Source organism: Lissotriton vulgaris, chromosome 6, assembly GCF_964263255.1.
Source record: "Lissotriton vulgaris chromosome 6, aLisVul1.2, whole genome shotgun sequence".
Taxonomy (NCBI): domain Eukaryota; kingdom Metazoa; phylum Chordata; class Amphibia; order Caudata; family Salamandridae; genus Lissotriton; species Lissotriton vulgaris.
Window position 1 is genome coordinate 96,967,411 of NC_141694.1, and position 26,526 is coordinate 96,993,936.

The 26,526-nt window shown below is 49.7% G+C and overlaps 1 protein-coding gene across 2 annotated transcripts in view; it reads right to left on the reverse strand.

Annotated features, from left to right (window-relative positions):
- Window positions 1-26,526, reverse strand: part of XPO5 (exportin 5) — a 762,403-nt gene that overhangs the window by 611,365 nt on the left and 124,512 nt on the right. The window contains exon 14 of one of the 2 annotated variants that reach the window (XM_086926019.1): window positions 11,690-11,808. In XM_086926019.1, coding sequence (XP_086782145.1) covers window positions 11,690-11,808 — 119 coding nt within the window. The remainder of the gene's footprint in view (window positions 1-11,689; window positions 11,809-26,526) is intronic. The other variant, XM_086926020.1, reaches the window with a different exon arrangement.

Genomic DNA, 26,526 nt, shown 5'->3' on the forward strand with positions numbered 1-26,526 from the left:
GTATTAGAGCCTGGCGCAACGATTCTTACTTAATAAATGTTGATTCGTCCTAACAGCGTGCATGCGCCTCCTTAAGTGAATCTCAATTTATTTCAATATGCTCCGGCAATCTGTATAAAGATCAATAGCTCCCCTCCAGTGCAGCGGGAGCGTGCACGCCCCTGAGCACTGGAACCATCGCAGCTTCATGATTAATTCAAGACTTGGGGTTAAGAAAACAGTGACGTCAGACTGCCCCAAAGAGATTCCATGTTTGTTCACCTGACAGGTTTCTTGGCTGCTGTCCACAGAACCGCCTTGTGTCCCGCAGCTCCCCCACCCTCCAGTGCTGCCCTCCCAAAACACACACACACACGGGCTGGGACGAGATAATACAAGCACGGGCGGCGCCTCAGACAGAGGTCACGAGGATGGGCACTAACGCCTCGGCAGCCGCTGCCGTGCGCACAAGAGGCACACACGTGAGATGCGCCCTCACTGCCCGGACTCCACAAACCCAAGGGTCACACACGTCACATGCGCCCCACTGCTGCGACCCCACGACCCCAAGGGTCAAACACATGGTGTGCCTTCGGAGTGGTGCACTCAGAGGTAGTATGAGATGCATCTTCCTACTCATGCAGGCAGAGAACACACGCGAGTTAAACCCTCACAGCTGAGTCCACAAAGATGATAGTGAGAAATGGACTTTCACAGCCATGCACTCAGTGAAAGCGCAGGGTCTAGAGTCTGTCACACTGCTTCGCCACACCTTCACAACAATGCTTGTGAAGCCCGGTCATCTGCTAACCAGAAGTTAAAAGCAAGCGGCACTTCAACCGATCGCGAAAGAGATCGCATTGTAAAAAAAAAAAAAATGCAAGTAACTGGAGAGTGCTGAATGCGTGCCCAGCATCTGGCTTCAATTACTGCGGCCCCTGACAGCTGGTAATTGATGAATTATAGCGGTTAGATCTGGGGGTCTCTAGTTGGCAGAGGTAAGTACCTTAGACCAAGTAGGGATCCTTGCTTCTAGTCAGGGTGAAGGAATACACACAGTAGATAACCTCCGCTCTCCTCTAGGTAGCTTGGCGCGAGCAGGCAGGCTTATCCCCAAGGCAATGTGTATAATATTTGCACTCAACACAACAATAATCCCCAATCCACCACAAACTGAGACCACACAGGTAAGTATATTTTATAAAAATATATATAACTTTATCTAGTTTCAGCAGCAAGAATCATCAATATACATTAATTACTTCTTCAGGTAAAGGTTGCACATGATCTTAGTGGTTGCACTGGTGAATACTTTGTTATAAAACTGTTGCACTTAATTCTTAAGGTTTGCACTTGTTGTCACCAGGAAGCTTCTTCTAAAGAAACGAATATAGTCTCTAGTCTCTCTAATCAGCACAAAGATATGCCAATGTTATGTGATTGAAAACGCTCCTCAAATGGGCAAGGAACAATGCCAAAGTCTTGTAATTTAAACGCTCTTAAAATGAGCAGTTAAATAATGCCAACGTTGAAGAAATATGCCACCATGAGAAATAGGCCCCCAGCGCGGCAATCGCGCCTCACCGAGTGCTTCTGTGACTCCTTCCTTCGGATCGGCACAGCCTCGCACTCTTGATGACTTTAGGCGCCCCGCGCCTAACAGAGCACACTCGCTCCTTGCCCCGGCCGGTCCCGGTTGCTCTCCCGCCCGCTCTCGGCAATCCAACGAGCGGCGGGGGAGGTATGCAGGCACTCGGCAGTTGGGACGGCAGGCCGGGGGCACCCACGGTTTCCTCGGCGGGGACGGGTCTTCTCCGTGAAGGCTCTTCGTCGTGCTTCGGACGCAGCTCCTCGCTGATGGCCGAATCAGGTCGCGGCTCTGAAGGCGAGCCCCCTGCGTGACGTAGGCACTCCTCGAGGGGGTGACCACTCACAGCGCGGCTCCACCGGCGAGCCCTCCTATGACGACGCGACTCCTTCCTCCTTTCCGCCAATGATAGCTCAAACCAGGCGATGACGCTGCCGCTAGGGAGCCAATCCCAGCGCGGTGTTTGGTGAGGGGGCTCGGCACTCCGGGCCAATCAGGGCTCTGCTCCTTCGGTTCTCGCCCTCGGGGGCCCCGGCCAGATGACGATTTTTGCGGGGATGATTCTGGACACGGAGATTTACAGCGCCCGGGGTCACAGGGCCGGATAGCTGCTTCAGGACTTGCGCATAGGGTTACTTAACCCTGGGGCCACCAATAGCTTCGCGCCTCCACTCCCCACGTGCCGATGAGCACGCCGAACACCGGTCACGGCAGAGTGCTAGCAGGGCCTCCCAGCGCGGCGCTCTCAGGCCGTGCAGAGAGCAGCCAGCGCGCTTCACGGGCAGATGGTTATTCACGATCCTCACAGCCCACAGCAGCTTCAGGAGGCGCAGTAGCTTCAGGTCTCTCAGCAGATTTTGAGCAATACAGCAGCTTCTTTACTTGGGCAACCTTTGTAGTCCTGGGTTGCAGACAGGGAGCCAGCTCTTCTCAGGCCCTCGGAGATTCAAGTTGCAGACACAGCACACAGCAAAGTCTTAGCAGTTTCAAGCAGGCAGGGTCACAGCTCACAGCAAAGTCCCTTTCTTCTCCTCTCCTTCAGTTGGATAGCAGGATAGGTCAGCCCTTAAAGCACACAGCAAGGCAATCTTCCATCAGCTCCTTCAGCAGTCCTTCTTCTGGCAGAGGTTCCTCTTGATTGTAGAATCTGATTTTCTGTAGTCAGGGGTCCTTCTCTTATACCCCAAAAAGGCTTTGAAGTCCTTTGAAGTCTTTTGAAGTCTTTGTGCAAAGGGGGCCCTGAGCCCGGTCCAAACCAGTTCTGGGGGTCTGGGGTGTTTCTGGTTTCCTTCTTCCTCCCTGTCCCAGGGACAGAGGTGACAGTCGCTCAGCAGGAGGTGGAGCTAGCTTTGTGGTTAGGCAGGCACAGCCCTTCACTATCAGGTGCTATCTCCTCCCACTTCCCTGGCAGCAGATGCTGCCTTTCATCCACGGGGCTGGCTCAGATAACCCCCTGGGGCTCTGCAGACCCTGTCATCCTCAACCCAGACAGTCAATCCACAAACAGTCCCAGGCACACAGAAAGGTTTAGACAAGAGAACAGCCACTTTCTAAAAGTGCCATTCTCAAACACAGAATTTAAAACAACCCTTACTAAAAGATGTGTTATTAAATTCAGGGATATCTTTCACTTATGTCCCATCTTGTTCCTATGGGAAGATAGGCTGGGATCCAATGGGACCAGCCTCCCCCATGTTACTCTATGGAGCAAGATAGCCTTACAGCAGTGAGCACACAAAATGGCTGCTGCTCACTACCAGAGCATGTTACCTGCACCAGTACACGCTCTACCTTATCCATGCACTGCACCCTGCCCAGGGGGGTACCTTGAGCCTTCCATAGGGGTGACTGGTGTGCACAGACAGGGAAGGGTTAGGCCCAGCCAGTGGGGACACTGGCCAGGCGGACATGGCAGTCCACTGACTGCACACAGGCCCTGCGCTGGCAGGCCTGAGACATCATTTTAGGGCTACTCATGTGGGTGGCGCAATCTGCGCTGCAGGCCCACTAGTAGCATCTGTCATCACCAGCCCTGGCACACACAGTGCACTTTACTAGGGACTTCATGGTGACACAAATATGCCAATCAGGTATACCCAATCAATATGACAATTTACAGAGGGAGCACTTACCCTCTGACACTGATCAGCAGTGGCAGAGGGTCCAAAGCATCTAAACCAGCAAAAACGAAATCCAGCACAGCATCAAAAATACATGAGTCAGAGGCAAAAAGATGGGGGAAAAAAACCACGCCAAGGATGTCAGGTCTAACACGTGTCCCCTCCAGCTGAAAGTGGGGAGAACTACCCAACCTCTTGGGAGTCCTCATCACTAAGGCGGAAGAACCTGGACAGACCATCAGCATTGGTGTGTTCTGTACCAGGGCGGTGCTCCACCGTGAAGTCCATCCCCTGTAGGGAAATGGACCACCTCAACAGTTTTGGATTCTCACCCCTCATATGCATTAACCATCTGAGGGGCCTGTGGTCGGTCTGAACACGGAAGTGAGTCCCAAACAGGTAGGGCCTCAGCTTCTTCAGAGCCCAGACCACAGCGAAAGCTTCCCTTTCGATTGCACTCCATCTCTGTTCCCTGGGGAGTAGCCTCCTACTAATGAAAGCCACCGGTTGGTCTTCACCCTCCTCATTGATCTGTGAGAGTACTGCTCCCACGCCTTGCTCTGAAGCGTCAGTTTGCACAATGAACTCACTTGAAAAGTCAGGTGCCTTAAGCACCGGTGCTGTGCACATGGCAGTTTTGAGGGTGTCAAAAGCAGTTTGACAGGCCTCGGTCCAATTCACTTTCCTGGGCTGATTTCTAGATGTCAGCTCTGTCAAAGGGGCTACAATGGTGCCATAACCTTTGACAAACCGTCTGTAATACCCGGTGAGACCTAAAAAGGCTCTCACCTCAGTCTGGGTCTTGGGGGGTTCCCAAGCCAGAATGGTATCAATCTTTGCCTGTAGGGGCGCCACCTGGCCGCTCCCCACCTGGTGTCCCAAGTACACCACAGATCCCTGCCCTATCTGGCACTTACTGGCCTTGATAGTGAGGCCTGCCTTTTGCAGAGCCTTCAACACTGCGCAGAGGTGTTGCAAGTGTTCCTCCCAAGTGGAGCTGAACACAGCAATGTCATCCAGGTATGCTGCGCTGAATTCCTCCAGCCCTGCTAATACCTGGTTGACCAGTCTCTGGAATGTGGCAGGGGCATTTTTCAACCCAAAGGGCATGACACGAAACTGGAAGTGCCCCTCTGGTGTTGAAAATGCTGATCTTTCCTTGGCCCCCTCAGTTAAGGCAATCTGCCAGTAACCTGAAGTCAAATCAAAGGTGCTCAGGTACCGGGCAGCTTCCAACCGATCCACCAGCTCATCCGCTCTGGGGATGGGGTGCGCGTCAGTCTTGGTGACCGCATTGAGCCCACGGTAGTCCACGCAGAAACGGAGTTCCTGGGGGCCACCAGGTGTAGCAGCTTTCTTAGGCACTAAGACCACTGGGCTAGCCCAGGGGCTGCTGGAGGGCTCAATGACCCCTAGCGCTAACATCTTAGAAACCTCTTCTTTGATGCTAGCCCTGACCTTGTCAGCCACTCTGTAAAACTTCTGTTTCACAGGCAGGTTGTCACCAGTGTCCACATCGTGGACACACCAGTCAGTGACACCTGGGGTCAGGGAAAACAGGGGGGCGAACTGACCCAAGACTTGGCGACAGTCCTGTTGCTGCTCTGGGGTCAGGGTGGGTGAGAGTATCACCCCATCAACTGACCCATCTTGCTCCTTGGTTGCCAGGAGGTCAGGGAGAGGATCACTATCCTCCTCCCCTCCTGCATCTGTAGCCATGAGCAAAGTCACTGCTGACCTCTCAAAGTGGGGTTTGAGGCGGTTTACATGCAACACTCTCAGGGGCTGCCTGGGAGTCTTCAGGTTAACCAAGTAGGTAACCTCGATCTTGCGCTCCACCACCTCATATGGCCCAGACCACTTGTCACGGAGCGCACAAGGCTCCACTGGCTCCATCACCCACACTTTCTTCCCAGGTTGATACTCCACAAGAGAGGTGTTCTGATCATACCATCTCTTCATTTCCTCCTGGCTAGCCTCCAGGTTCTCTTGAGCGAGCTTCCTGAAGCGCTTGGTCTGATTGCGGATGGCCACCACATAGCTGAACACATCCTGAGGGGTTTTCCCACGGGATTTCTCCCACCCCTCCTTCACCAGAGTGAGAGGTCCTCTGACAGGGTGGCCATACAGCAACTCAAAGGGGCTGAACCCTAAGGATTTCTGAGGCACCTCCCTGTATGCAAATAACAGGCATGGTAACAAGACGTCCCACTTCCGCCTCATGGGCTCCTCTAGGCCCATAATCATGCCCTTCAGGGTGCGGTTGAATCTTTCAACCAACCCATTTCCTTGAGGATGGTAAGGTGTGGTGAACTTATATGTCACTACACACACTTCCCACAGAGACTTCATGTACCTAGAGATGAAGTTTGTACCCCTGTCAGAAACCACCTCTCTGGGGAATCCCACACGGGAAAAGATCCCCATTAAGGCACGGCCCACCACAGGGGCTGTGACTGTCCTGAGAGGGACTGCTTCAGGGTATCGGGTGGCATGGTCCACCAAGACCAGGATAAACCTGTTGCCTCAGGCTGTCTTGGGGTCCAGGGGCCCCACGATGTCAATGCCCACCCTCTCAAAAGGGGTGCTCACCACAGGAAAGGGTTGGAGGGGTGCCACGCACTTCCCTCCGCTCTTGCCACTGGCCTGACAAGTTTGGCAAGACTTACAAAAGGCAGCGACGTGCTTCTTCATCTGGGGCCAGTAGAAGTGGGTGACAAGCCTGTAATAGGTCTTGTCTGGCCCCAGATGTCCTGCGAGAGGCACGTCATGAGCCAGACCCAGTAGGAAGTTCCTGAAGCGCTCGGGTACCACCAGCACACGGGCTGCACCGGGCTCAGCGAACTTAGGCTCACTATAAAGTAAGTCATCCTCCCAGTAGATCAAATGTTCCTTGGACCCCAGGCCTGCTGCCTGGTCTGCAGCCTGCTGCCGCACACCAATGAGGGAAGGGCACTCCTTTTGAGCTTGGCAGAATTCCTCCCTGGAGGGACCACCATCTTGCTGCCACTGGGACAGCTCAGGCAATTCCCCTAGTTCGGCCACCTGTTCCCCTGTAGGTTCCAGGGCATCCTCCTCAGGTTCTGCTTCCTCCTGGACCGTGGGAACAGTGGGGGCTGGTTTCCCGCGCCCTCTGCCCCTTCCTCTCTTGACAGGTCCCTGGGCCATTGTTCCAGGCTCCAGTTCTGCTAATCCACCCTTACTGGCCGCCATTGCACGTGTGGTCACACAGATCCACGCAGGCAAGCCCAACATTTCCAAGTGAGTCCTGTGCTCTACATCTTTCCATGGAGAGCTCTCCAGGTCATTACCTAATAGACAATCTACAGGCAAGGCATCACTTACAACAACTTCCAATGTACCGGAGACTCCTCCCCACTCAAATGGAACACGTGCCAACTTGCAGAGGCGCACTGAACTGTCAGCTGCCACCACAGGACGGAGTACCTCGGGAATGATCTGCTCTTCAGACACCCATTGACACCTGACAGATGTCACACTGGCCCCTGTGTCTCTCAGAGCTTCTATCTCTTTTCCATTGATGGTCACCTTCTGCCCATATTTCTTAGTGTTTAAGGGCAGCAAGGTTTCTTGGGCCATCTCTTGGTCTCCTAAAGAGACAAGGGTCATCACTGCTAACCCCTCCTCCCCACTAGAAATCAAATCCCCTCCCAAAGCTACACTAGCTAATGCCGGTGTTGGAGCACCAGTGGGTGCTGGAGGTTTCTTTGGACATTTGGGGGCAATGTGCCCCACATCCCCACATGTAAAGCAAGTAGGCGGGGGCCTGTTGTCCTGTTTGCCTTTACGGGGCCAGGACTTCTTAGACTTGGGGGGCTGAGACACTTTTTCCTGGGAACTATTTTGGGGCACTTTAGAAGACTCCTTTTGATTACCCGTGTCCCCCCACTCTTCTGCTGGGGACCCTGTCCACCCTTGGCTGGGGTACTTACCACCCCCTTGTGGACCCTGGTGCTAGTCCAGCGGTCCGCCTCTTTAGCAAGCTCACTGGGATCAGTTAACTTGCTGTCTAAAAGATGCTGGCGCAGCTCTGGAACACATAAACTACTTAAGTGCTCCCAACTAATCAAGTGACACAACCCCACATAATCAGTAACTTTGCTGCCCTTTATCCAACCTTCCAGTGCACGCGTGTACATACTCACACACTCCACCCAAGTACTTGAATCAAGCTTCTTGAAGTTCTTAAACTTCTGGCGGTACTGTTCTGCAGTGAGCCCATACCTGAGGCACAAAGCCTCCTTCATGGAGGGGTAGGCTAAAGTACCTGTTGCTTCTAAGGGTGCCAAGACATCCCTCCCAGAGGCCTCAAAGTGCTTCCATAAACCTGCCCCCCAACTTTTCTCAGGCACTTCATTCATCTTTAGGGCTAGTTCATACGCTCTAAACCACGCATAAATATCCTCACCCCTCTGATAATTCTGTACCAGATCCTTTGGTATGTATACCTTACCCGCCTGTACTGGTTGTGCGCTGCCACCATTAGAGCTGGACCCCCCCTTGTTTTTCTTTGATGTCCAGCTCCCTCATGTTCCTCTCATGAGTCAATTGGAGTTTCTTCTCCTCCAAAGCGAGAGCATGTCTTCTCTCTTCCGCCGCCTTCTCATTTTCAAGGTGCAGTCTCCTTTCATCTGCTTGGGCTCTGAGTTTAAAAATCTCAATCTCATGAGCCCTAGCTCTCTGATTATCCTCCAGCTCCTCTGGAGAAATAACCCTACTGGAATGGTTGCTGCCAGCCTTAGATGCTGACCGCGCTGGCAAATCACTGAGCAAAAAAACATTCTCCGGTGCGCCTTCCACTTCAGTAGCTTCTTCTGAGACATGTTTGGCCTCCCACCAGGCCCTCAGAGCTTTCTGTAGCTCTTCCTTGTTTGCGCTGCCCTTCACTGGGCATCCAAGCTGTTTGCAGAATTGTTTCAGGATATCCTTTCTGTAGTTGTACAACTCCTGAATTTCGAATTCCACTTCCAATTCTACTCTCACGCTTGCCGCTCTCACAGACATGATGCTTCCTAACCTTTTCAACAAAAGGTTTCACCAAAAAGAAAAAAATCTTGCGCAACCTGTGCTGCTAAACTAGACTAGTGATGTACAAGAGATCACTGCAGGTCAAGTGCAATTATTAGTTCAGAATCCCACCGCTGTCCAACAATGTTAGAAACGGGACCCTGGCTGGCCAAGACTCGCGTCAAGGACAGTCAGGGATCACGTTACCTAGAGGGCGAGTAGGGGTTATCTTGGCGTGTAACTCCCTTGCCCTGACCTTAGGAATGGTGATCCCTGACTGTCCTTGACGCGAGTCTTGGCCAGCCAGGGTCCCGTTTCTAACAATAGCCTTTTGCTGCGCGTGTCTGCACGGAATATGCAGGAAGTGGAGCAACTCTACAGACTATGGCCTATTACGTGCTGCCTTGTAAAAAAACAGCCATGCGAGGGGCAATTGCCATGCAGCTGCCATAAAGAACTAATACAATTCACGCACTTCTCTGGAATTCGTAGGTTAGATTTTCAAAGTTCTCTCAAAAGGACTCTGAAGCCACACCCACTTCGTGGGATGTTGGCCGAGCCCTAAAAAGTTCACAGTGCCCACGTACAAGTCTTCAGGTGGCTGTGCGTCCACGCCTGTCTAAAAAGGCACTTTCTCCAATCTCCCAATCAGCCCTGCTCACCAGCCCCAAAATGTAAACAGACCCCCGGGATCGGAAGGGCTAAACAGCCCAAACAAGGTGTACAATGCAGCTCAACAACACAGAAGTAAAAACAAAAAAGATATCAGTGCCTTCAATTCATTTTAAACAAGAATTCCAAACAAAATCGCAATTCCCCCAATAAAAAAGTTCACAGTGCACACGTACAAGTCTTCAGGATCTGACCTCCTGGAGCACAGTGACTTCCTCCTGTGTGACGGTTGCGTCGGTGGACCCGGTGGTCAGCAGAAAGGTGAACCAGACGTTGCAGTTTGTGCCTGCAGGCAAGTGGCTCCTCCACTTCAAGGAAGGTGCTGAGAGGTTGACGAAGTGCTGGAAGCCCTTCAAAGCTTTTGTAGGATATGCAGCTGCATGATGAGTCTGGTCTTTGCAATTGTTGAGACAGAAGCAGGCAGGCAGGCAAGATTTGGTGCAAAGTCCACAGCTAGTCCACGGTTAATGCATTTGTAGACTCTTCTTTGTCCTTCTTTGCTAGGGGAATCGGAGTTCCTGGTGTCAGGGAGGGCCACCTAAATACTGAATTTAGGGTCATTAAGGGCAGTGAAGGGTAGTAGCAAATGAGCTACTTACCCTTGGGGTCACTACACCCCCTTTATAGGACTGCTTCCTATGGGGAGTGGGCATAACGCTGTCCTAGAGGTCCTAAATCCACCAAAAACAAGATGGTGAAATATTTCTTTCGAGGAGCACATCAGGCAGCCCACCCTAGAGGTGTGAATAGCCTGGTGGTGCAACATGCCTACTGCATAGCTAATTTCCCTCCTGTCCTGGTGCCAAATGGGCCTCAGGGCAAGTGGTGGCATCTTCCAGGTCTGGGGCAAGCCTGGGTTGCATTACAAAGGAAGCAGGGGCTTTGAAGCCCCTGCCCTTGATATGCTAAATCACTAGACATGCTGCTAGAGGAGGTGTGAATACCTTCCGCAGGAGCAGGCATTGTTTCTGGCCTCAGAGAGCATAGGCTCTCACCTGCAGGGGGCCAGAAACATGTCTGTGGTGACAGGCTGAACAATACCAGTCAGCCAGCACACTAGACAGTGGTTGGTTTGTCAGGAGGCACCTCGAAGGTGCCCTCTGGGTGCAAGTCATAATAAATCTTGTACTGGCAACATTAGAGCTTTACTAAGACAAGGTGTTTGATACCAAACACCAGTATTTTCAGTGAAGCCATCATGTAGCTGGGTAAATCATGATGACCACTGCACAGTACAAGTCTTAAGATTACTTTCCTGAACACTAGCAATATCTGGTAATAGAACTAGACATCACAGGAGTATATATCTACCCATGCAGATATATCCTCACATATACTATAATGCACCCTGCCTTAGGTCTCTAAGGCCTTCTATAGGGGTGACTTAAATATAGTATATGCAGTGCACTTTGGCATGGCACAGGATGAGTGTGCCATGTCAGGTTTTCAAGTTGACAGTCTGCATGTAATTTGTGTGTGGGTCCTTTAGGGTTGCATAAAACATGCTGTACCCCTTGGGGACACTCTTAAGAACCCCTGCCCTAGTTACCATTTACTTGGGACTTTTAGGAGTGCCAAAGTCCTTGCCAATTGGGTTACAATTAGATGTTAACTTGCTTTAGGGGAAATCGCATTGACACAGAGGTCTGGTTAGCAGGCCTCTCTGCAGTGTCAGAGTTGAAAACCAGCATCTAGGAGTAAACATTTGGGCAAAAAGTGGGGGGGACGGCTACAACAATCCAGTTTTATACACAAAGTTTTATTACATAACGTGGTACCAGAAGGATGATAACATTGTAGACAGGTCCTCAGCCTGGGAAGCCTACAGAGGGCCCTTTATGCTGTGATCCATGTAGACAAGGAGAGCTTACCTACTGGCTTGAGGAGCTGGACTGGGCCAATCAGGATAATCAAACTGAAGCAGCAAAAGGACCATTTGGATCCTGAGTTCCAGAATCTGTATCCATTACCCATCTTTCAGGCCCTATTGTGAATTTAAATTCTGCAAAAACCATACAACAGAAGCGCCTCAACAATCATCTAGTTGAACCGAATCAAGCCCCTGAGGGTAACACTGGTCATAAGGCTAACAGAGCTCATGGGCTACTTTTTTCTTTGTACTCAACACATTTATTGATTAATACTCAGTCAGGGAGATGACAAGCAGAGTTATCAGAAATTTACAACAGATTAGGAAACCAAAGTAGGCTCAAAAGAGTGAGAACATCCACATCATCAGCAAGTCATTTGTGACCTTACACCCGAATTTCCACAAAGACACAGGACACAACAGAATACATACCTCATTGCTCATTACACGGAAAATCTGGCTAATGGCGCTCTCAGAAAAGAAAGTCATGGCATCCCACTGTATGAAGGAAGGAGAAGATGCAGTGCACAGACCTTCCACTGTCTTGGCTGCTAGGACAACGAAAATAAAAAAAAACATAAGTGGCTCGGCTCAAATATATAACAGATCATGGTGAAAGCAGCTCTAGCAGGCAAAGCATAGCTCTATGTCGCAACAAACGAGGCAAAGTCAGCTAAAGTAAATGGTTCAGATCACAAGCTAAAAAATGGCGGAACTAGGATTCATCCAACTGATGCAAACGCAAGACCACAGTTTGCAGTAAAACATTTCGAATAACAAACCTATCAACAAAAATCGTGGAAAACTATATTTGCAGTTTTTTTTTGGGCCAGGTGTGTTCAGTTCAAGATTATTAGGGCTATCAGCTCTGGAGGTTGCAGAGGTTTCCCTATTTGGGGTATCAGTTTCATTGGATCTAATATTGTGCGCCATTTTAACAAAACTATGGATAATGAACATACTGGTGTGCCCATCGTGTCCATACCTCTTCTATGCCTGCTTTATATCAATACTAGCAGCCCGCCCGACCCCCGCCCCGACATAGCAGCCCGTCCCGAAATGAGTGTTCAGGGCCCCCGCCCGCCCCGTCCCCCGTCATGAGTGTTCAGGGCCCCCACCCACCCAGTCCCCCGCCTGCCCCAGCACCCGCCTGCCCCGACATTGTCCGTGGGTGCCCTGGAGCCTTACCTCAGCCGCCGCTCCTCCCCCACGCTCCTCAGTTCACCACGCTCCTCAGTTCACCGCTACGCCGCTCCTCGCCGCTCGTCACCGCTCCTCCCTGCCCGTCCGCTGCTCCTCACCGCCTGTCCGCCGCTCCTCACCGCTCCTCCCAGCTTGTCCGCCACTCCTTCCCGCCCCATATCCGCCGCTCCTCCTCGCGCTCCTGGACGATGCTCCTCCCCGCGCTCCTGACGTCAGCACGCAGGTCGCGGCCGGCGCTTCTTCCACGGGACTACTTTTTTTCGCAAAATTTTTTAAATAACTTATATTTTTTTACTTTATATAGCCTATGTCCATCTGCACACCCTGACGATTACAACGATGTATCGGGTGTGTGGATTGGCGCTGTGGTTCCCGAGTTTACCCGCCTCAAAGGTTCAAAGTTCTTCCTTTATAATAGTAGTATAGATGTTGAAGCAACCACCAGTTATCCCTCTAGTTCGGATCTCACTACTGTTGAGATTTATAAACAGTAGCACAGTAGTATCTACAGTGATTACAAAAAACAATGTCTATTGCAATTCATTGCCATCCACTCCAGATTAAATCACCTCCTTGACCCTTTTCTGGGGTCCCAGGACAGAGGTTACAGGTAGGTAGAATGATCAAGTAGCATCTTTAGTCACTTGAGAATCCCAGGATAGTGGAGCTGAGCAGCCAAGAATTGCTCCAGCAGGTAATGCAGGGTTTAAAAAAAAAAAAAGAAAAACAGTACGATACCCACAACTTCCAGCAGACTGTACGATAGAAATAGGAGGGGTTCAGATATTTGGGAGTTTTTATTACGTTGGTCCCCGCCCTTTTCCACAATTATAACTTGGCACCCCCATTGGCTAGGCTGAGACGAGAGGTAAAACAATGGAGATCTCTGCCCCTGTCATTGGTGGGATGAGCTGAACTTTTTAAAATGCTGGCGCTTCCGCGTTTCCTATATATTCTTCAAAACTGCCCATGTCACATTCCGGACACTTATTTTGCAGTCGTGGAAAGTGAAATCCGTACGCTGATATCACCAATATCACCATCGACTTTGGTGAGCAGGCAATGTACAGCGAGAACCTTCTGTTCGGTCACCCCCTTCCGTTGGCTCTAATCAACCTGTTCCAATTTCTATGGGGGGGGGGTAGGAGGGCACAGCTGCCATTTACCTGTAGGATAGCAGAGGAGAGACTGCTGCTTATGCTGATTTGGGCATGAATTTATCACATCTCTTCCACCCAGCCACTCATCCACCCATTCATCCATCAGTTTGCTATTTACATAACTACATGGAATGGAATGCACGTGCTCCCTCCGAGAATGTTGTTTTCTTATATCATATGGTACTACACTTCGAAACCGGAACTTTACTAAATATAGTGCTTTATTAAAAAGTTTTGTCATAATAAATCATTCATCCACGTGCATGGTCAAGCCAAAGTGGTGCAAATAGTGCAGTGCACCTGCCCGAACAAAAGCCAGCCCATGCAGGAGATTTGGGATTGCTGAAGGTTGAGGTTGGCATTTAGTCGAATGACTGGTATAGCACTGTCATGCTTCAAAAGATATGTTTGGGGGGATGTATGATGTTACAACGCGATCAAAATGATCACTGTACATCACAACGCATCTTTCACAACGCAAGTCGTTACCACGACTTGCGCTGTAGGGTGCTGGACTTAGGAATAGTAAGATTTACTATTCCAACTCCAGCCTATGTACAGTAGGGAAAGTGTTGGAATAGTGAATCTGCTATTCCTTAGTCTAGCTCACCCTCCAGCGCAAGTCGTGGTAACGACTTGCGTTGTAAAAGACGCGTCATAATGGCACCATGGTGTTTTGACCGCTTTGTGAAGGATGTTTACCGTTTGGGGCCATACCGGTGAAAGTGATGGAGTTTGGTGGCGTATAAATCATGGCTTTGATTTTTAGCAAGATTTGCCAATCTGATGGTGTTATTTTTGCACACCTAGAATTTAGACGCTGCTTGAGAATCTGTGCAAGGGGCAGCATTAGTTGTCAAATCCTAGTTACACTGCCCTGTCAATATGGCTCGCCTGACACCGACACTTGCGCTGGGGTGCGATAGATATCACTAGTTCACCCAGAACCACTAACTTTCCCCGGCTCTGCAGCCAATCCCATGGCTCGGTTAATAACCACGTGTCTTATACCGGCATTAGCAGCCTCCTTTAAGTGAGATGTTGGATTATTTTAGACTTGGCAGCTAGTTGACTGGTACTGTATTTGCTGCCTGCTAGAGTTCAATAATGAAAAGTGTTGTAGCAGATGGGGTTCGTCTTCATAATTTATCTTTAAACAAATCAATAATGCAGACCTCTTGGAAGTGGGCACTATTTCTGTTGAAGACATTTGCATAGTCTTGCCTGGCTTGCCCTGGTGTTTTAATAACACAGGAAATGTGCAGTGTATGGAGAAATGTTGATAACAGTTTGCGGTTTGTGTTCCCCCAGGTCTCCTGCACCGTATCCAGTGCTGCTTCAAGCTCATACAGTGACTGCTGGACAGAGGCCGCAGTGGCTTACGTTGCCTTGTCGAGGCAGTGGAACACCCCTGAGGCGCTACCCTCCCCCACCGAGGTGCGTCTCGCACAGAGGCAGCAGGCCAGAGGTCACACTTAAAGCACCAACCGATGTGTCTCTCTTGCCACGCAGAATGATAGTGCTGTCAGAAAAAGGCGGGAACTATGAGCACTGCATTCTTTATCAAAACATTTGCGTGTTATTTGCATGGGAAAGCTCAATGAAGTATGTTAACACCTTGACTGCTGCAGCAATTCCCGCTTGGTGCTGAACTTTTCAGATTTCCATTGTTCATGACGAGCTCGTCATAAGCACACGACCACTGTACTGCATGACGAGCTGAGCTCGTCATGAGCCTGGAAGGGGTTAAATACCGGGGTAACTGTTCTTCTTGACTATTTTCGAAGTAAAATGCTTACTCATGTTTCTAATTATTGGTACCACTGCGGTGCCCCCTTATACTGTTAGTGGTACCACTACACCCTCACTGTTATCACTGGCACTGGCAGCCAACCTTACTAGTACCACCAGCATGGTGACTTCAAAACCACCACTGCAACTACTGAAATCACTGTCACTTTCTAGTGCAATGCCCACAGCCGGCCCAAAAAGCTGTTGTTGGTTAAATGGCTGATTAAGGATAGTAGTCTGGACCTCTTGTTTAAAACCGGAGATGCGTAGCCATGAGTGGCGTCTAAGGAGGACACTGGTATTTATTGCTCGAGAGGCAGTGTCTGCTGCATCAAGTGCACATTTGATTGATGCATTTGAGATTAGCTTACCCTCTTGGATTAGGTCATTTGCTTGTGTCTTATATTGGTCAGGCAAATGTTGTAATAGTGTTTCTAACTGGTCGTAATGGGCTCGGTCATATCTTGCGAGCAGTGCTTGTGTGTTAGCTATGCGCCAGGTATTGCCTGCTTGGGCAGCTATTCTTTTACCTGAAGCATCTAGCAGTTTAGACTATCAGGAGGTGGTGCTTCTCCTGAGGTTTGGGAGTTAGCTTGCTTTCTAGCATTGGAAACGACTAGAGAATCTAAGGGTAGTTGTTCCTTAATGTAGGCAGGATCTCCAGGGGCAGGCCTATACTTCTTTTCTATTCTGGGGTTTAGAATCCTAGCATGTACAGGATCTTTAAACACTTTGGGGGCATCCTTAATGACCCTTTTAATCATGGGTAATATGTGTACTGAATTTTGGGACTGTTCAAAAGTATCTAATAAAAAATCCTCTTCTGCCTCATCTGAGTGCATTGTGACACCATGATAGATGGCAGCTCTATTAATTAAGTGTCCAAAACCAATATAATCTTCTGGAGGAGATTGTTTTGAGGGGTATGTGTGTGGATCTGGGATGCCTGGTATGTCTTGTGGGATAGGGTACTCCCAATCAGGTGGGTCATTTGGGTACGTAAAAGGGCCATCTGTCATGATCATCGTTATGAGGAGGTGTATGAGGTGGAGAAAAATGAGGTGGAGAATTTTGAGGTGTAATAGGTTTAAGGAGTGGAGGTGCGCTAGAAGGAAGTATAGGAGAAGAAGGGTGCATATGCGTTGTGGCAAAGTCCTTCTTCACAGTTAGAGGAGGAACAGGTGCTGTGTCTAACTTCCTCTTTCTATATGGTGCAGTGTTGACATGTCATGTCTCTGGATCAATATAGATCTTTTTCTGCTTAGTATCAGGATGAAAAAGCTCTTCTTCCGGAGGAACAGCTTTTGGCGCCGATCTTTTCGGTTGCGAGCAGGGTTGTTGTATGTTTTTGTCCTTAGCCTTAGGAGGAGTGATAGAGTTCTTTGGTGTAGGTTTTGGCTCCGAGGATCTTGGTTTCGGATCCGAAGCCGGTATCTTCGGTATGGAAGCGTCCAAAGCCAGCTTGTCTACGGGCTTGGGAGTTTTCGGGCCCGATTTATCTTTCGAAGTCGCCGTGTCTGCACTGGTTTCGGTGCCGGGATTTCTTGCGGTTTTGGTGCAGACGGCCTGGTGGGATGGGCACGTGCAGTTTGTTCGGTCCTGAGCTACCGGAAGGCTTTTCGATTTTTTTCGGAGCCGGGCTCGATGGCGGAGCTCCTGAAGTATGTTTTCGGTCGCGACTGGGCCCAGCAGGCAGAGTATTGGCCATTGCATTCGATTTCGTTGGGGGTTAAGGGCAGTAGTACTCACTCGTTGACCCAGAGTGATGGAGTCATTGGAGTCATCTGGCTCAGATACGATTGAGATCTTCGGAATCTTCTTCTGGGACATCTGGGCCTTCGAAGATGTCCACTGGTTCCGAAACTGATCTCTGCATGGTGGGTCGACGAGCTCTTCGATCTCGAATGGTCTTCTTCAAATCGAAAGGATGAACAGGCTGAACAGGTAGACTCGTCATGTTCCAGTGATAAGCACAAGTTGCAGACTTTATGATGGTCACTGTGCGGAAATTTTGCTCCACACTGGGGGCATTTCTTGAATTGCGTCCTTTCCATGAGCTGTAGGCCTCAAGGCGTGGATAGGCCCAACGGCCCTCGTCGACGATCGGAATCGAGCTGATGAAGTAGAGTCGAAGGTCGAGATGTTTAAGAGTTAATCTGAAGAGTTTAAGTACGTTTTTTCACGTCAAACTATTTTAGAAAATAGATTTCAAACCGGAGCGGATAAGTTTCATCCGAACACAGTGGCGGAAAAAAACAATCTAAGGATGGAGTCGATGCCCATGCACACTATCGTCCAAAGGGAGGAGTCACCTATCTTGTGACTACAAAGACTTCTTCCAAGACGACAACAACATGCAATCATCCGAGCTCAACACCAGATGGCGCTCTAAGCAACTGGTCCTCACTGGTTCTGACCCCCACTTTGGGCGGGAGAACGGTCAGGAAAAACAAGTGAGGAAGAGAGGTGTGCCCAGAGCTGAGATATGTATTCCCCTTGTCCTGAGGACAATTTGGCACCAGGACAAGGAGGGGGGGTTCGGGGGGGGGGGGGGGTTGGATACGTTATCTGTGTAACATACCCATCCCTAGGGTGAGCTGCCTGATGTGCCCCACTCTAGGAAACTTCCGTCACCTTGGTGATGGCAGAATTAGGAACACTGGTACAGGATTATGCCCACTTCTCACAGGAAGTGGTCACAGAGGAGGCAAAGTGACCCCAAGGGTAGGCAGTCCATAGGCTATTACGCTTTACTCCCATAAAATTTGTATTTAGGGTCTCCTCCATTTAGATTCTACTAACAACAAAAACGAAGAGGACTCTGTAGAGCCGAACCCGCTAGAACTGAAGAATGCTATGGTCTTTAGCCGCCAAACACTGACTGCCACACACAGACTCGACAATTGCAATGAACTGACTCATCCCTCAGCTGTGTATCCTCTACAAGCCTTGGATGGTAGCCAGGACTTCGCCAGGCAACCAGCATCTCACTTGGAGTAGCGGAACTGCCCTCTCTGTACTATACAGGCAATAACTGCGATGTCTGGTTTAAGGAAGCTACTGTCTACCGAGCAGTAGCCACCAAGGAGAAGGTCAACACATTCAAGGAGGTAAGATCAGTCTTCCTGTCAAGCCTGAAGATGCCAGGACCTCCACGAACCCTCCTGAACCAATACCCAGGGTACCGGACCCTTGCTGCGACCCAGGTATGTTCCAAGTCCTGTCTGGAATCCAATGGCACCGAAGACGACCAGCCGACGTGGGACGTCAGCACCGAGAGTGGACCATCTGTCCTGTTTCTGTCCCACCATGCTGGTTCCGACCAACGGACAACCATAAGCACCTTGACACACGAGAGCTAGCCAGCTACAAACATCAGCATCCAAGCAGCTTGGCACGCCCAGAGGGAACTGACTGCTCCCTTGTGCTCCCACGACCCTCATAACACGAGTAACCCTTAGGGAACTCCCGGACTTGTCTCCAAGTCCCCCTTGCAGCTTATTTCCAAGTGCCCCCCTTTTCTACAGCGTAAGTCTACTAACTTGTCCAGCACCTCTGCAATCGAACTCACTACAGCAGGGACAACCGGTCTGCTAGTAGAACTTTAGTCCTTGTGACTCTAAACCCTCACAACCAAAAGGGATCCCACAGAAACGCACTGCAAGTATATGTATGAAGTGAATGTTCTTTCCACCATAGTAAAGCATTACGTGTAAAAACACAGTTGGTTAACATTGCTGAAACTGTAGTAGGTCTATCCCTGAAAAGTACTTACCTGATTATGAAGTTCTTGGGTTCAAATAATTTATATAAGACTACCTGTTATTTTTCTAAATTGGTCTGGATCTCCTTTTTGAGTGTGTGCATCATTTATTGCCTGTGTGTGCACAAAAAAACGTCCAATACTCCTCTCTGATAAGCCTAAGGCAGCTCGAACACACTACCCAAGATGGAGCACTTTGGGATTGCTGGAGCAAGCAAGCCCCTGTCCACTTAAAAAGGATACCGTGACTTTTTACAAAGCATACCTCTTTTTGGTATACTATATGAAGAGCCAGCCAGCTTCTTAAAACAGGGGCTTGCTTTAACAATCCCAAGGTGCTCTATTTGCGGTAAAGTGGTTGTGCAGCCCTCGGCTTACCAGAGTGGAGTGTTAGGCATTTGTTGCACACAGAATCAATAAATCAGGGATAGACTTAGAAGTGTGTCCAAGCAAGATGGCCGAATACTCATGCAACGTCCGAGCTCCTGGCTGGGAGAACATAATCCTTCCTCATTCTGGTACATCCAAGATGCTGCACCCCTACAGTGGAGGGTATGAACGCACGGAGGGCCTGCGATCGCTTCTAGATCCCTGCAGAGATCCCCTGTGATAAACATACAGTCGGTGCTGGCCTTGGTCCTCATGAGCTCGGACAGGGAGACCGGGCAAGTTCAGTAAACAGAGAACCACCAAAGCGTACAGTAGAAATCCTGGAAGATATACTGGGCTCCTGTGTGGCACTGGAGACCAAAATGAACACTACGCCTATGGATATTAATCACCTTATGCTAGATTTACGTAAAGTGGTTGAGAGGGTCATGAGCAATGAAGAACTTGTCTCCTTTGGTAAAAATGTCCTAGATGTGCAGGAGACAGTAGCAGGTTTAGAGAGCAGCATGAAACAAATGGAAGATCGTCTTGAGGATGCTGAAGTTTGAGTCAGACGCAATAACCTGCGATTTCTTGGAATTCCTGAACGGGCAGAGGGCCCCTCGACAGAGCTCTTCATTGAGAATGGATAACCACTACTCTCAACCCCAAACGGCTATCTAAATTCTTTTCTATTAAAAAAGCACGTCAGGCGCTGATGCCTGTGCCTCGGCCTGGAGCAGTGCCCAGGGCAATCATAGCCCCTGTGTTCAATTAAAGGGACAGAAATGCAATTCTTCAGAATGTGCAAGCCCACAGCCAACCACGCTACGGAGACAGAACTATACAAATCTTCTCTGATTATACAAGGAAAGTCCAAGATTGCCGTAAAAATTTTCTGCTGTTTAAACGAAGGCTGCGAGAACATAACATAAATTACACTTTGAGGTTTCTAGCATGACTCCAACATGGCAGCAAGGTGAACTTCTATGAAACGTCACAAGAGGCGACTGACTGTCTGGCATCCTTGGGCCTTCGACAGGCAGAGCAAAACCACGAATTGCATGAACTGAGGCGCCCCGGTCAAAGACAATCCTCTCGGAACTGAACAGAATCTTTGAAGCCCATTGGAAGCTATACTGAGCAGAGAGGGGAGCGTATCCTGGTCTGCTCAGGTGGCTCACTACAGGCTGAGATTGAACACTTCGAGACTCAGAACCCATTCTCACCACTGTGCCTTGTGCGAGAGACTCAAACAGATGGAACTGAGGCAGGAGGAGTGGCCCACTGTTAACTTATGGATGTACCTTGGCCCTGTGATTAAGGTAAAAACACAGGTCGGGGCTAACCATGTTCGTAGGTGAGACTGCCTGGTGCTCGCTCACTCTCTGTCACAGTAACTACTCTGGTGTATGAACGATTTGTGTATTTCGAGAGCCCAGCAGCATCAGCGCTTTGCACCCTTTGCCCGTTTTTATACCGGAGAAGAGCCAGGGAAGCTTGTTGGGGACCGGGTGGACCGGAGGCCAGGAGGACTTCGCCTCCCATCGTCCCTTGCGGCGCTCCGCGCAGTCATCAGCACGCCAGGAGGCGCCTAAAGGGGGCCAGGACTCCTGCAGCGCGGGAGCCCAGCAGCATTAGCACTTTGCACCCCTTGCCCGTTTTTACCAGAGGAGAGCCAGGTAAGCCTGTCGGGGACCGGGGGGACCGGAGTCCAGGAGGACTACGCCTCCCATCGTCCCTTGCGGCGCTCCACACCGCACATCATCACCAGCACGCCAGGAGACGCCTAAAATGGGGCCAGGGTCAACGCAAAGCCCGGGTCAAGGGCGGGTCCGCTGCGCCCGTCAGGGGCCATAAGAGGCCAGGCCGGGCCACCCCCTTAACTTCTAGAAACTTTCATTGGATAGCTCATATGGACTGAGCTTATGAATACTGAGGCAGGACTTTAATTGACTGAATCAGGTTAAGAGTCCAGGAACTGATTTGAGGATTACAAATTTTGAGAGTGGTGGCAACCTATTGTAACCATTCGTATAGTGTTCCGTCTTGGTTATTGTGAAGGACCTGTAAGTTACAATGAATAGGCGAAAATCTCTTACAAGACGAGGGGTGGTGGGAACTTTCAATGCGTTCAGAGACAGAGGCAGAGACCGCGTTAATCCACGAAATACAGCTCACTGAGCGTAGGCTCTTGTTGGAACCACAAAAACGCACAGTAGGCCCTACAGTGATTTCCCCCACAGCAAAGAGCCCTCATAACAGTGACCCATATATAACTTTAATGTCCCAGTCTATTGTGAAGGACCCAGAGGACATGGTCTCAATAGAGAACACAGAGAGTAATAACAAAAGTGCCAAGGCCAAATGTGACCACTAGAGGCCAAAAGGCCAAACCCACTGATTGTGATAGACTTAACCTCCCATCAAAGAAGAGAAAGGGACAGGGCACAATAAAACAAAGAAAATCTGTAAAAAAGTCAGGCCAGTAAGAGTAAGGCACCACATCAAGAGCAGGTTCCAACTAAGAGTGGTCAAGAAAGTTCACGTTCAGGACTTCAGTCTGATTTGGGGCGGGAGGATCTTTTGTCAAAACTCGAAGCTACTGTGGGGTTTATGCTGGATCTATTAAAGCAAATGCTGACACAAATTAACAACAGGCTGACATCATTGGAGAGCATAATGAACACTAACCAGACGGTGTGTAGCTGCTGCAGTCAAGCAGTTCACCCTAGTTCAAACAGAGAGATGTCAGGTAGCCATCTCACAGCTAGAAACGAGAGTGGGGTTGCCAGTTAGAAATCAGGAGCTTGCACCTTCCGCCCGAACCTACCCCATATACCGTAATCCCAGCGAATGTTCCCCCACTTCCAACTGGAACAGTAGAGCACTGGACAACATTGAGAAATAAGTCTCTTCACCTCCTGGGGGCAAGTACTGGGCTTACTAACATCTTATTTGCCGGATTTAAAATGGCTAGAAGAATTACTGATTCCTTATTTTAAGGAATCAGTAAAATACTGAATCCTTATTTTAAGGAATCTGTAAATTACAGAATCCTTAAAAGCTATGTAGGTGGCACTCAAGTGAGAGTATTTTTGCTATCAGGATTCGTTATTTACCACCAACTACAAGTTGGTGGTAAATAACGAATACCTGTAATTTTTTGCTTTTTTCTCAGTGCCATGTGGCAAACATACGCCACATGTGCACACATGCACGAATAAGGGTTGCAATGTGACACCCTCCCACCCTTGAATATGCTCCCCCTATTACCGATTCGGTATTTACCCAATCAGTAATAGTGAATGCCTTCCCATTCATTCCTATGGGCCTCTAGGCCCATAGGAATGAATGGGAAGGTGATTCCTTATTACCGATTCGGTAATAACGAATATTACTCATTCAGTATTTATTACCAAATTTTTAGCTACATATGAAATACCGATTTCGGTAAAATTCGGTATTTAGGAATCAGTATTTCATATTTACCTACATCAGGCCCCAGATCTCTTGTGGTTAACTAAGTCAGCAACTGAAACTTGCCTGTCCAAGACAGCATCTGCTGAAAGCATAGTAGCATCCTATGCTGCAATATCGGACGCCCTTAGGAAATTACTATTAGTGCATGTGAGAAAGTGCCATCTTTCTTGCCTTGGTATGCCCCCACTTTTTTTTGAACTGCGGATGTGCTTAGACTGAGTGTGCCCTGGGTCCCTGCCAATCAGGCACCCAGGGCCTGTGTCCCTTCCCTAAAAACTATGCTGAAACAAAACACCCAACTGGCATCTCTGGCCCCATGTCAGCCCCTAGTAAATGGTACCCTAGGTACCCAGGCATGGTGGCCAGAGAAGACCCCTGATGGATGCAGCACTGATTGTGCCACCCTCAGGGGCCCTGTACCCTTGTACCCACACCCTGCCTTTGCAGGCTGAGTGCCTAAGTGCAGAACTAAAACAAGAGTCGACATGTCACACATCCCTGTGTGCCATGCCCACAGAACCCACTGCCCTGGCATACCTCAGTCACCCTTCTAGCTGGGTGCCCTATGCCAGAGGTGAGGGCGCAGGTGCATGAGCCCTGTGCCCTACAGTACCCAGGACCATTCCTAGGCACTGTAAGTACAGTGATGCAATTTAAGAGTATATGGTGCTGGGAGGTTGTCATTACGAACTCCACAGCACCATAATGCCTACACTGAAGACTGACAAGTTTGGTATCAAACTTCTCAGCACATTAAACCCGCACTGATGCCAGTATGGGATTTAATGTAACATGCATGAGAGGGCATCTCAGAGATTCCCTCCAAAACCCGAATCTACATTCCACGTCTGGGCTGAGTGGCTGCAGAGGATGCCACACAGCAGATATGTTGCTGGACCCCTGGGTGGAGAGCCCCCCGCTCTCCTGGGTCTGCAACAAAGCACATCCTGGGCACGGTGCTATGTCTCCTCCCCCAGGATGGACAGGGGGAAGCTTCAAAGGCATACCGCCTCAGAGCTTCTCCAGACCATTTACTGTACCCAGCAACCAGCCCCCCACCAGTCCTACCCCCAATCTGGCGGTAGGACTGGCGGGGAAAACCACGTCAGGAAGGGGGGTGTGCCAACCTGTGCAAACTCCACCCCTCAGGTGGAGCAGGTGAAGCACGACCCCGGGCTCCGGCCATCTTTTGATGGGGAGTCCTGCCAAATCCCAGCTAGGCTCCAGCCCCCCTCCCACAGGAGAGGAGCAGGCTAGGGGGTGTACTCACCCCAGGACAGGGACCCATTGGTCCCTGCCCTTGCCCTACCTGTAACGCCCACAAATTTAGTATTTAGGGGATCCCTGAACCTTCCTTCCTCAGATCCCGATATCAAAGAAGAAGGAAGATCAAGAAGAAGAAGACCCGCCGTGCAGCTGCTAACAGGACAACAACAACTGGCTTGGCCCCAGCTCTACCGGCCTGTTGATCCTGGAACCTGCTCCTGCCTAAACCCGGCGACCTCCGCGGACAGCAACCTTGGGACACCCAGAGGACCTGCCTGCCTTGACCCTCTCGACGATTTGGAACCCCATCAGCAGAGGCTCTGCTGCAACAACCCACCTGGTGGCCATCAGGAAGCTCCAGACCAGCCCACTCTGCACCAGCTGAGCCCGGGCCAGGCCAACCCGAACCAAGACCACGAGGACGTCCCCCCGGCAACTGGGACCCGAAGTCCAGTGCCCAAATACCCTCCTCAACGAACCAGCCGACGCCTGCAGACTCAGAACCAGGGGCCTTCCCAACCGCGACCAGCCGAGGGTAAGCTTTTCCGACACTCAAAGACACCCCTGCACCCGGCGCCCTACAGCCCCCTGTGCCTCCCTTTGGGGTACCTACATGTGCTCCAACATCCCAACTTACCTCTCGAAGTGCTGGTCGCCCCTGGAGAGTCACCGTCCCTGAGCCTGCAGCCTTTATTCCTTTTTCAAGATCCTCATTGGATAACATTGAGCGCCCGACGGCTCAAAAGCACCCTGCACCCAGCCGCCCGCGTGCCGCTAGCTGTGACCTCTTTGCCCTATCCTACTCCCCCCCCTTACCCAGAGCAAGTGACCAGGAGCCCAGCGCCCAGAGCCGCGTGGCCTGCTAGCCAGCCGCCACAAACCGAAGGCCCCCTTTCCCGCATTGGATAACATTGGGCCTACCTACCTCTGCACCCGGCCGCCCCTGCACCGCTGGGACTGAACTAACTGTACTCACCTGACCATGGGGGACCCCTGAGTCTATGCCCAGAACCCTACCTTCACCAACCAAGTACTCACCTGGAAACCGGTAATTCACTTACCTGCCATTGAATAACATTGACCCATTTTTGACTCGAAAATGTTCTAAGTGTGAAGTTTTAAAAACTGAAAATATTCCAATAAAATCAGCCAAAGGCCGAATTCGAAAATACTCACCTGTGATCAGGAGAGAAGCCAGTACTGTACCTTGCAGCCCAGTACTGAACCACAAAACTAACCCCTAGCACGTTTACTAGTAACCTGTATTTTCTCCATAGGAACCCATTGTCTGCTTTTCTATGAAATTTCTTTTAAGTGTCTACTTTTGAAAACTGCAAATATTCTTTAAAAATCGTACCACATACTGAAACGCAATTACCTACCTGTTTTGAGTTAAGCCCCCAGTGCTGGCCCTATGAGACTAGTGCTGGGTTACAAAAGTAAAGTGATCGTACTTTACCGGTAACCTGAATTTCCTCCCATTGAATAAAATTGTGAGAATCACCTCGAAAAGTTTCTAAGTGTGAACTTTTAAAACAGCTTTATATTCAGGAAAAATCATCACTGTAACTAAAAGGGTTTTACTTATCTGGTTTCAGCTTAGACCCCAGGACTGAAACCAAGATCTAGTCCTGGAACTACCAAAGTAATCCATAAAGAAATCAACTGTACTTTCCTATGAAAACCCATTGAGCTCAATGCTAGAGTGTGTTTCAGAACTGTATTGCTATTAGCTAACCTGTCATTATTGTGTGTACAAACTTGTTGCTCCTCTGCAAAGTAATTACCTAAGAGTACTCGTAATGTGAAAAGTATATTTTTTATAACTGTCGGTTCTAAAAATAAAACACCTATATCTAAGGATATATTAATAATTGGCCTGGAGTTCAGTTCTTGAGTGTGTGAAACCTTTTGCTGACTGTGTACAATAAATGCTTTACACTGTCCTCTGGTACTGCCTTACTGCTCGACCAAGCTACCACTTTGGAGAGTAAGGTCAGTTCTGACTTTAACTTCTGGTTTGTGGACTCTATACACAATGTACTGCCTTATTGTCCAGTATATATAGAGCCACCTTCTCACAGTGCAACATTGGAAGAAAAATAAGGATACAGGCTGGTTTAATCTAGATGCACCCGAGCCTATTCCAACTTAAAACTAGAATTACACAGGCAGCCCAGAATAGTGGATAACATCAGACTTGCAAGATTAGAATACAGACAGGCAATAAAGGA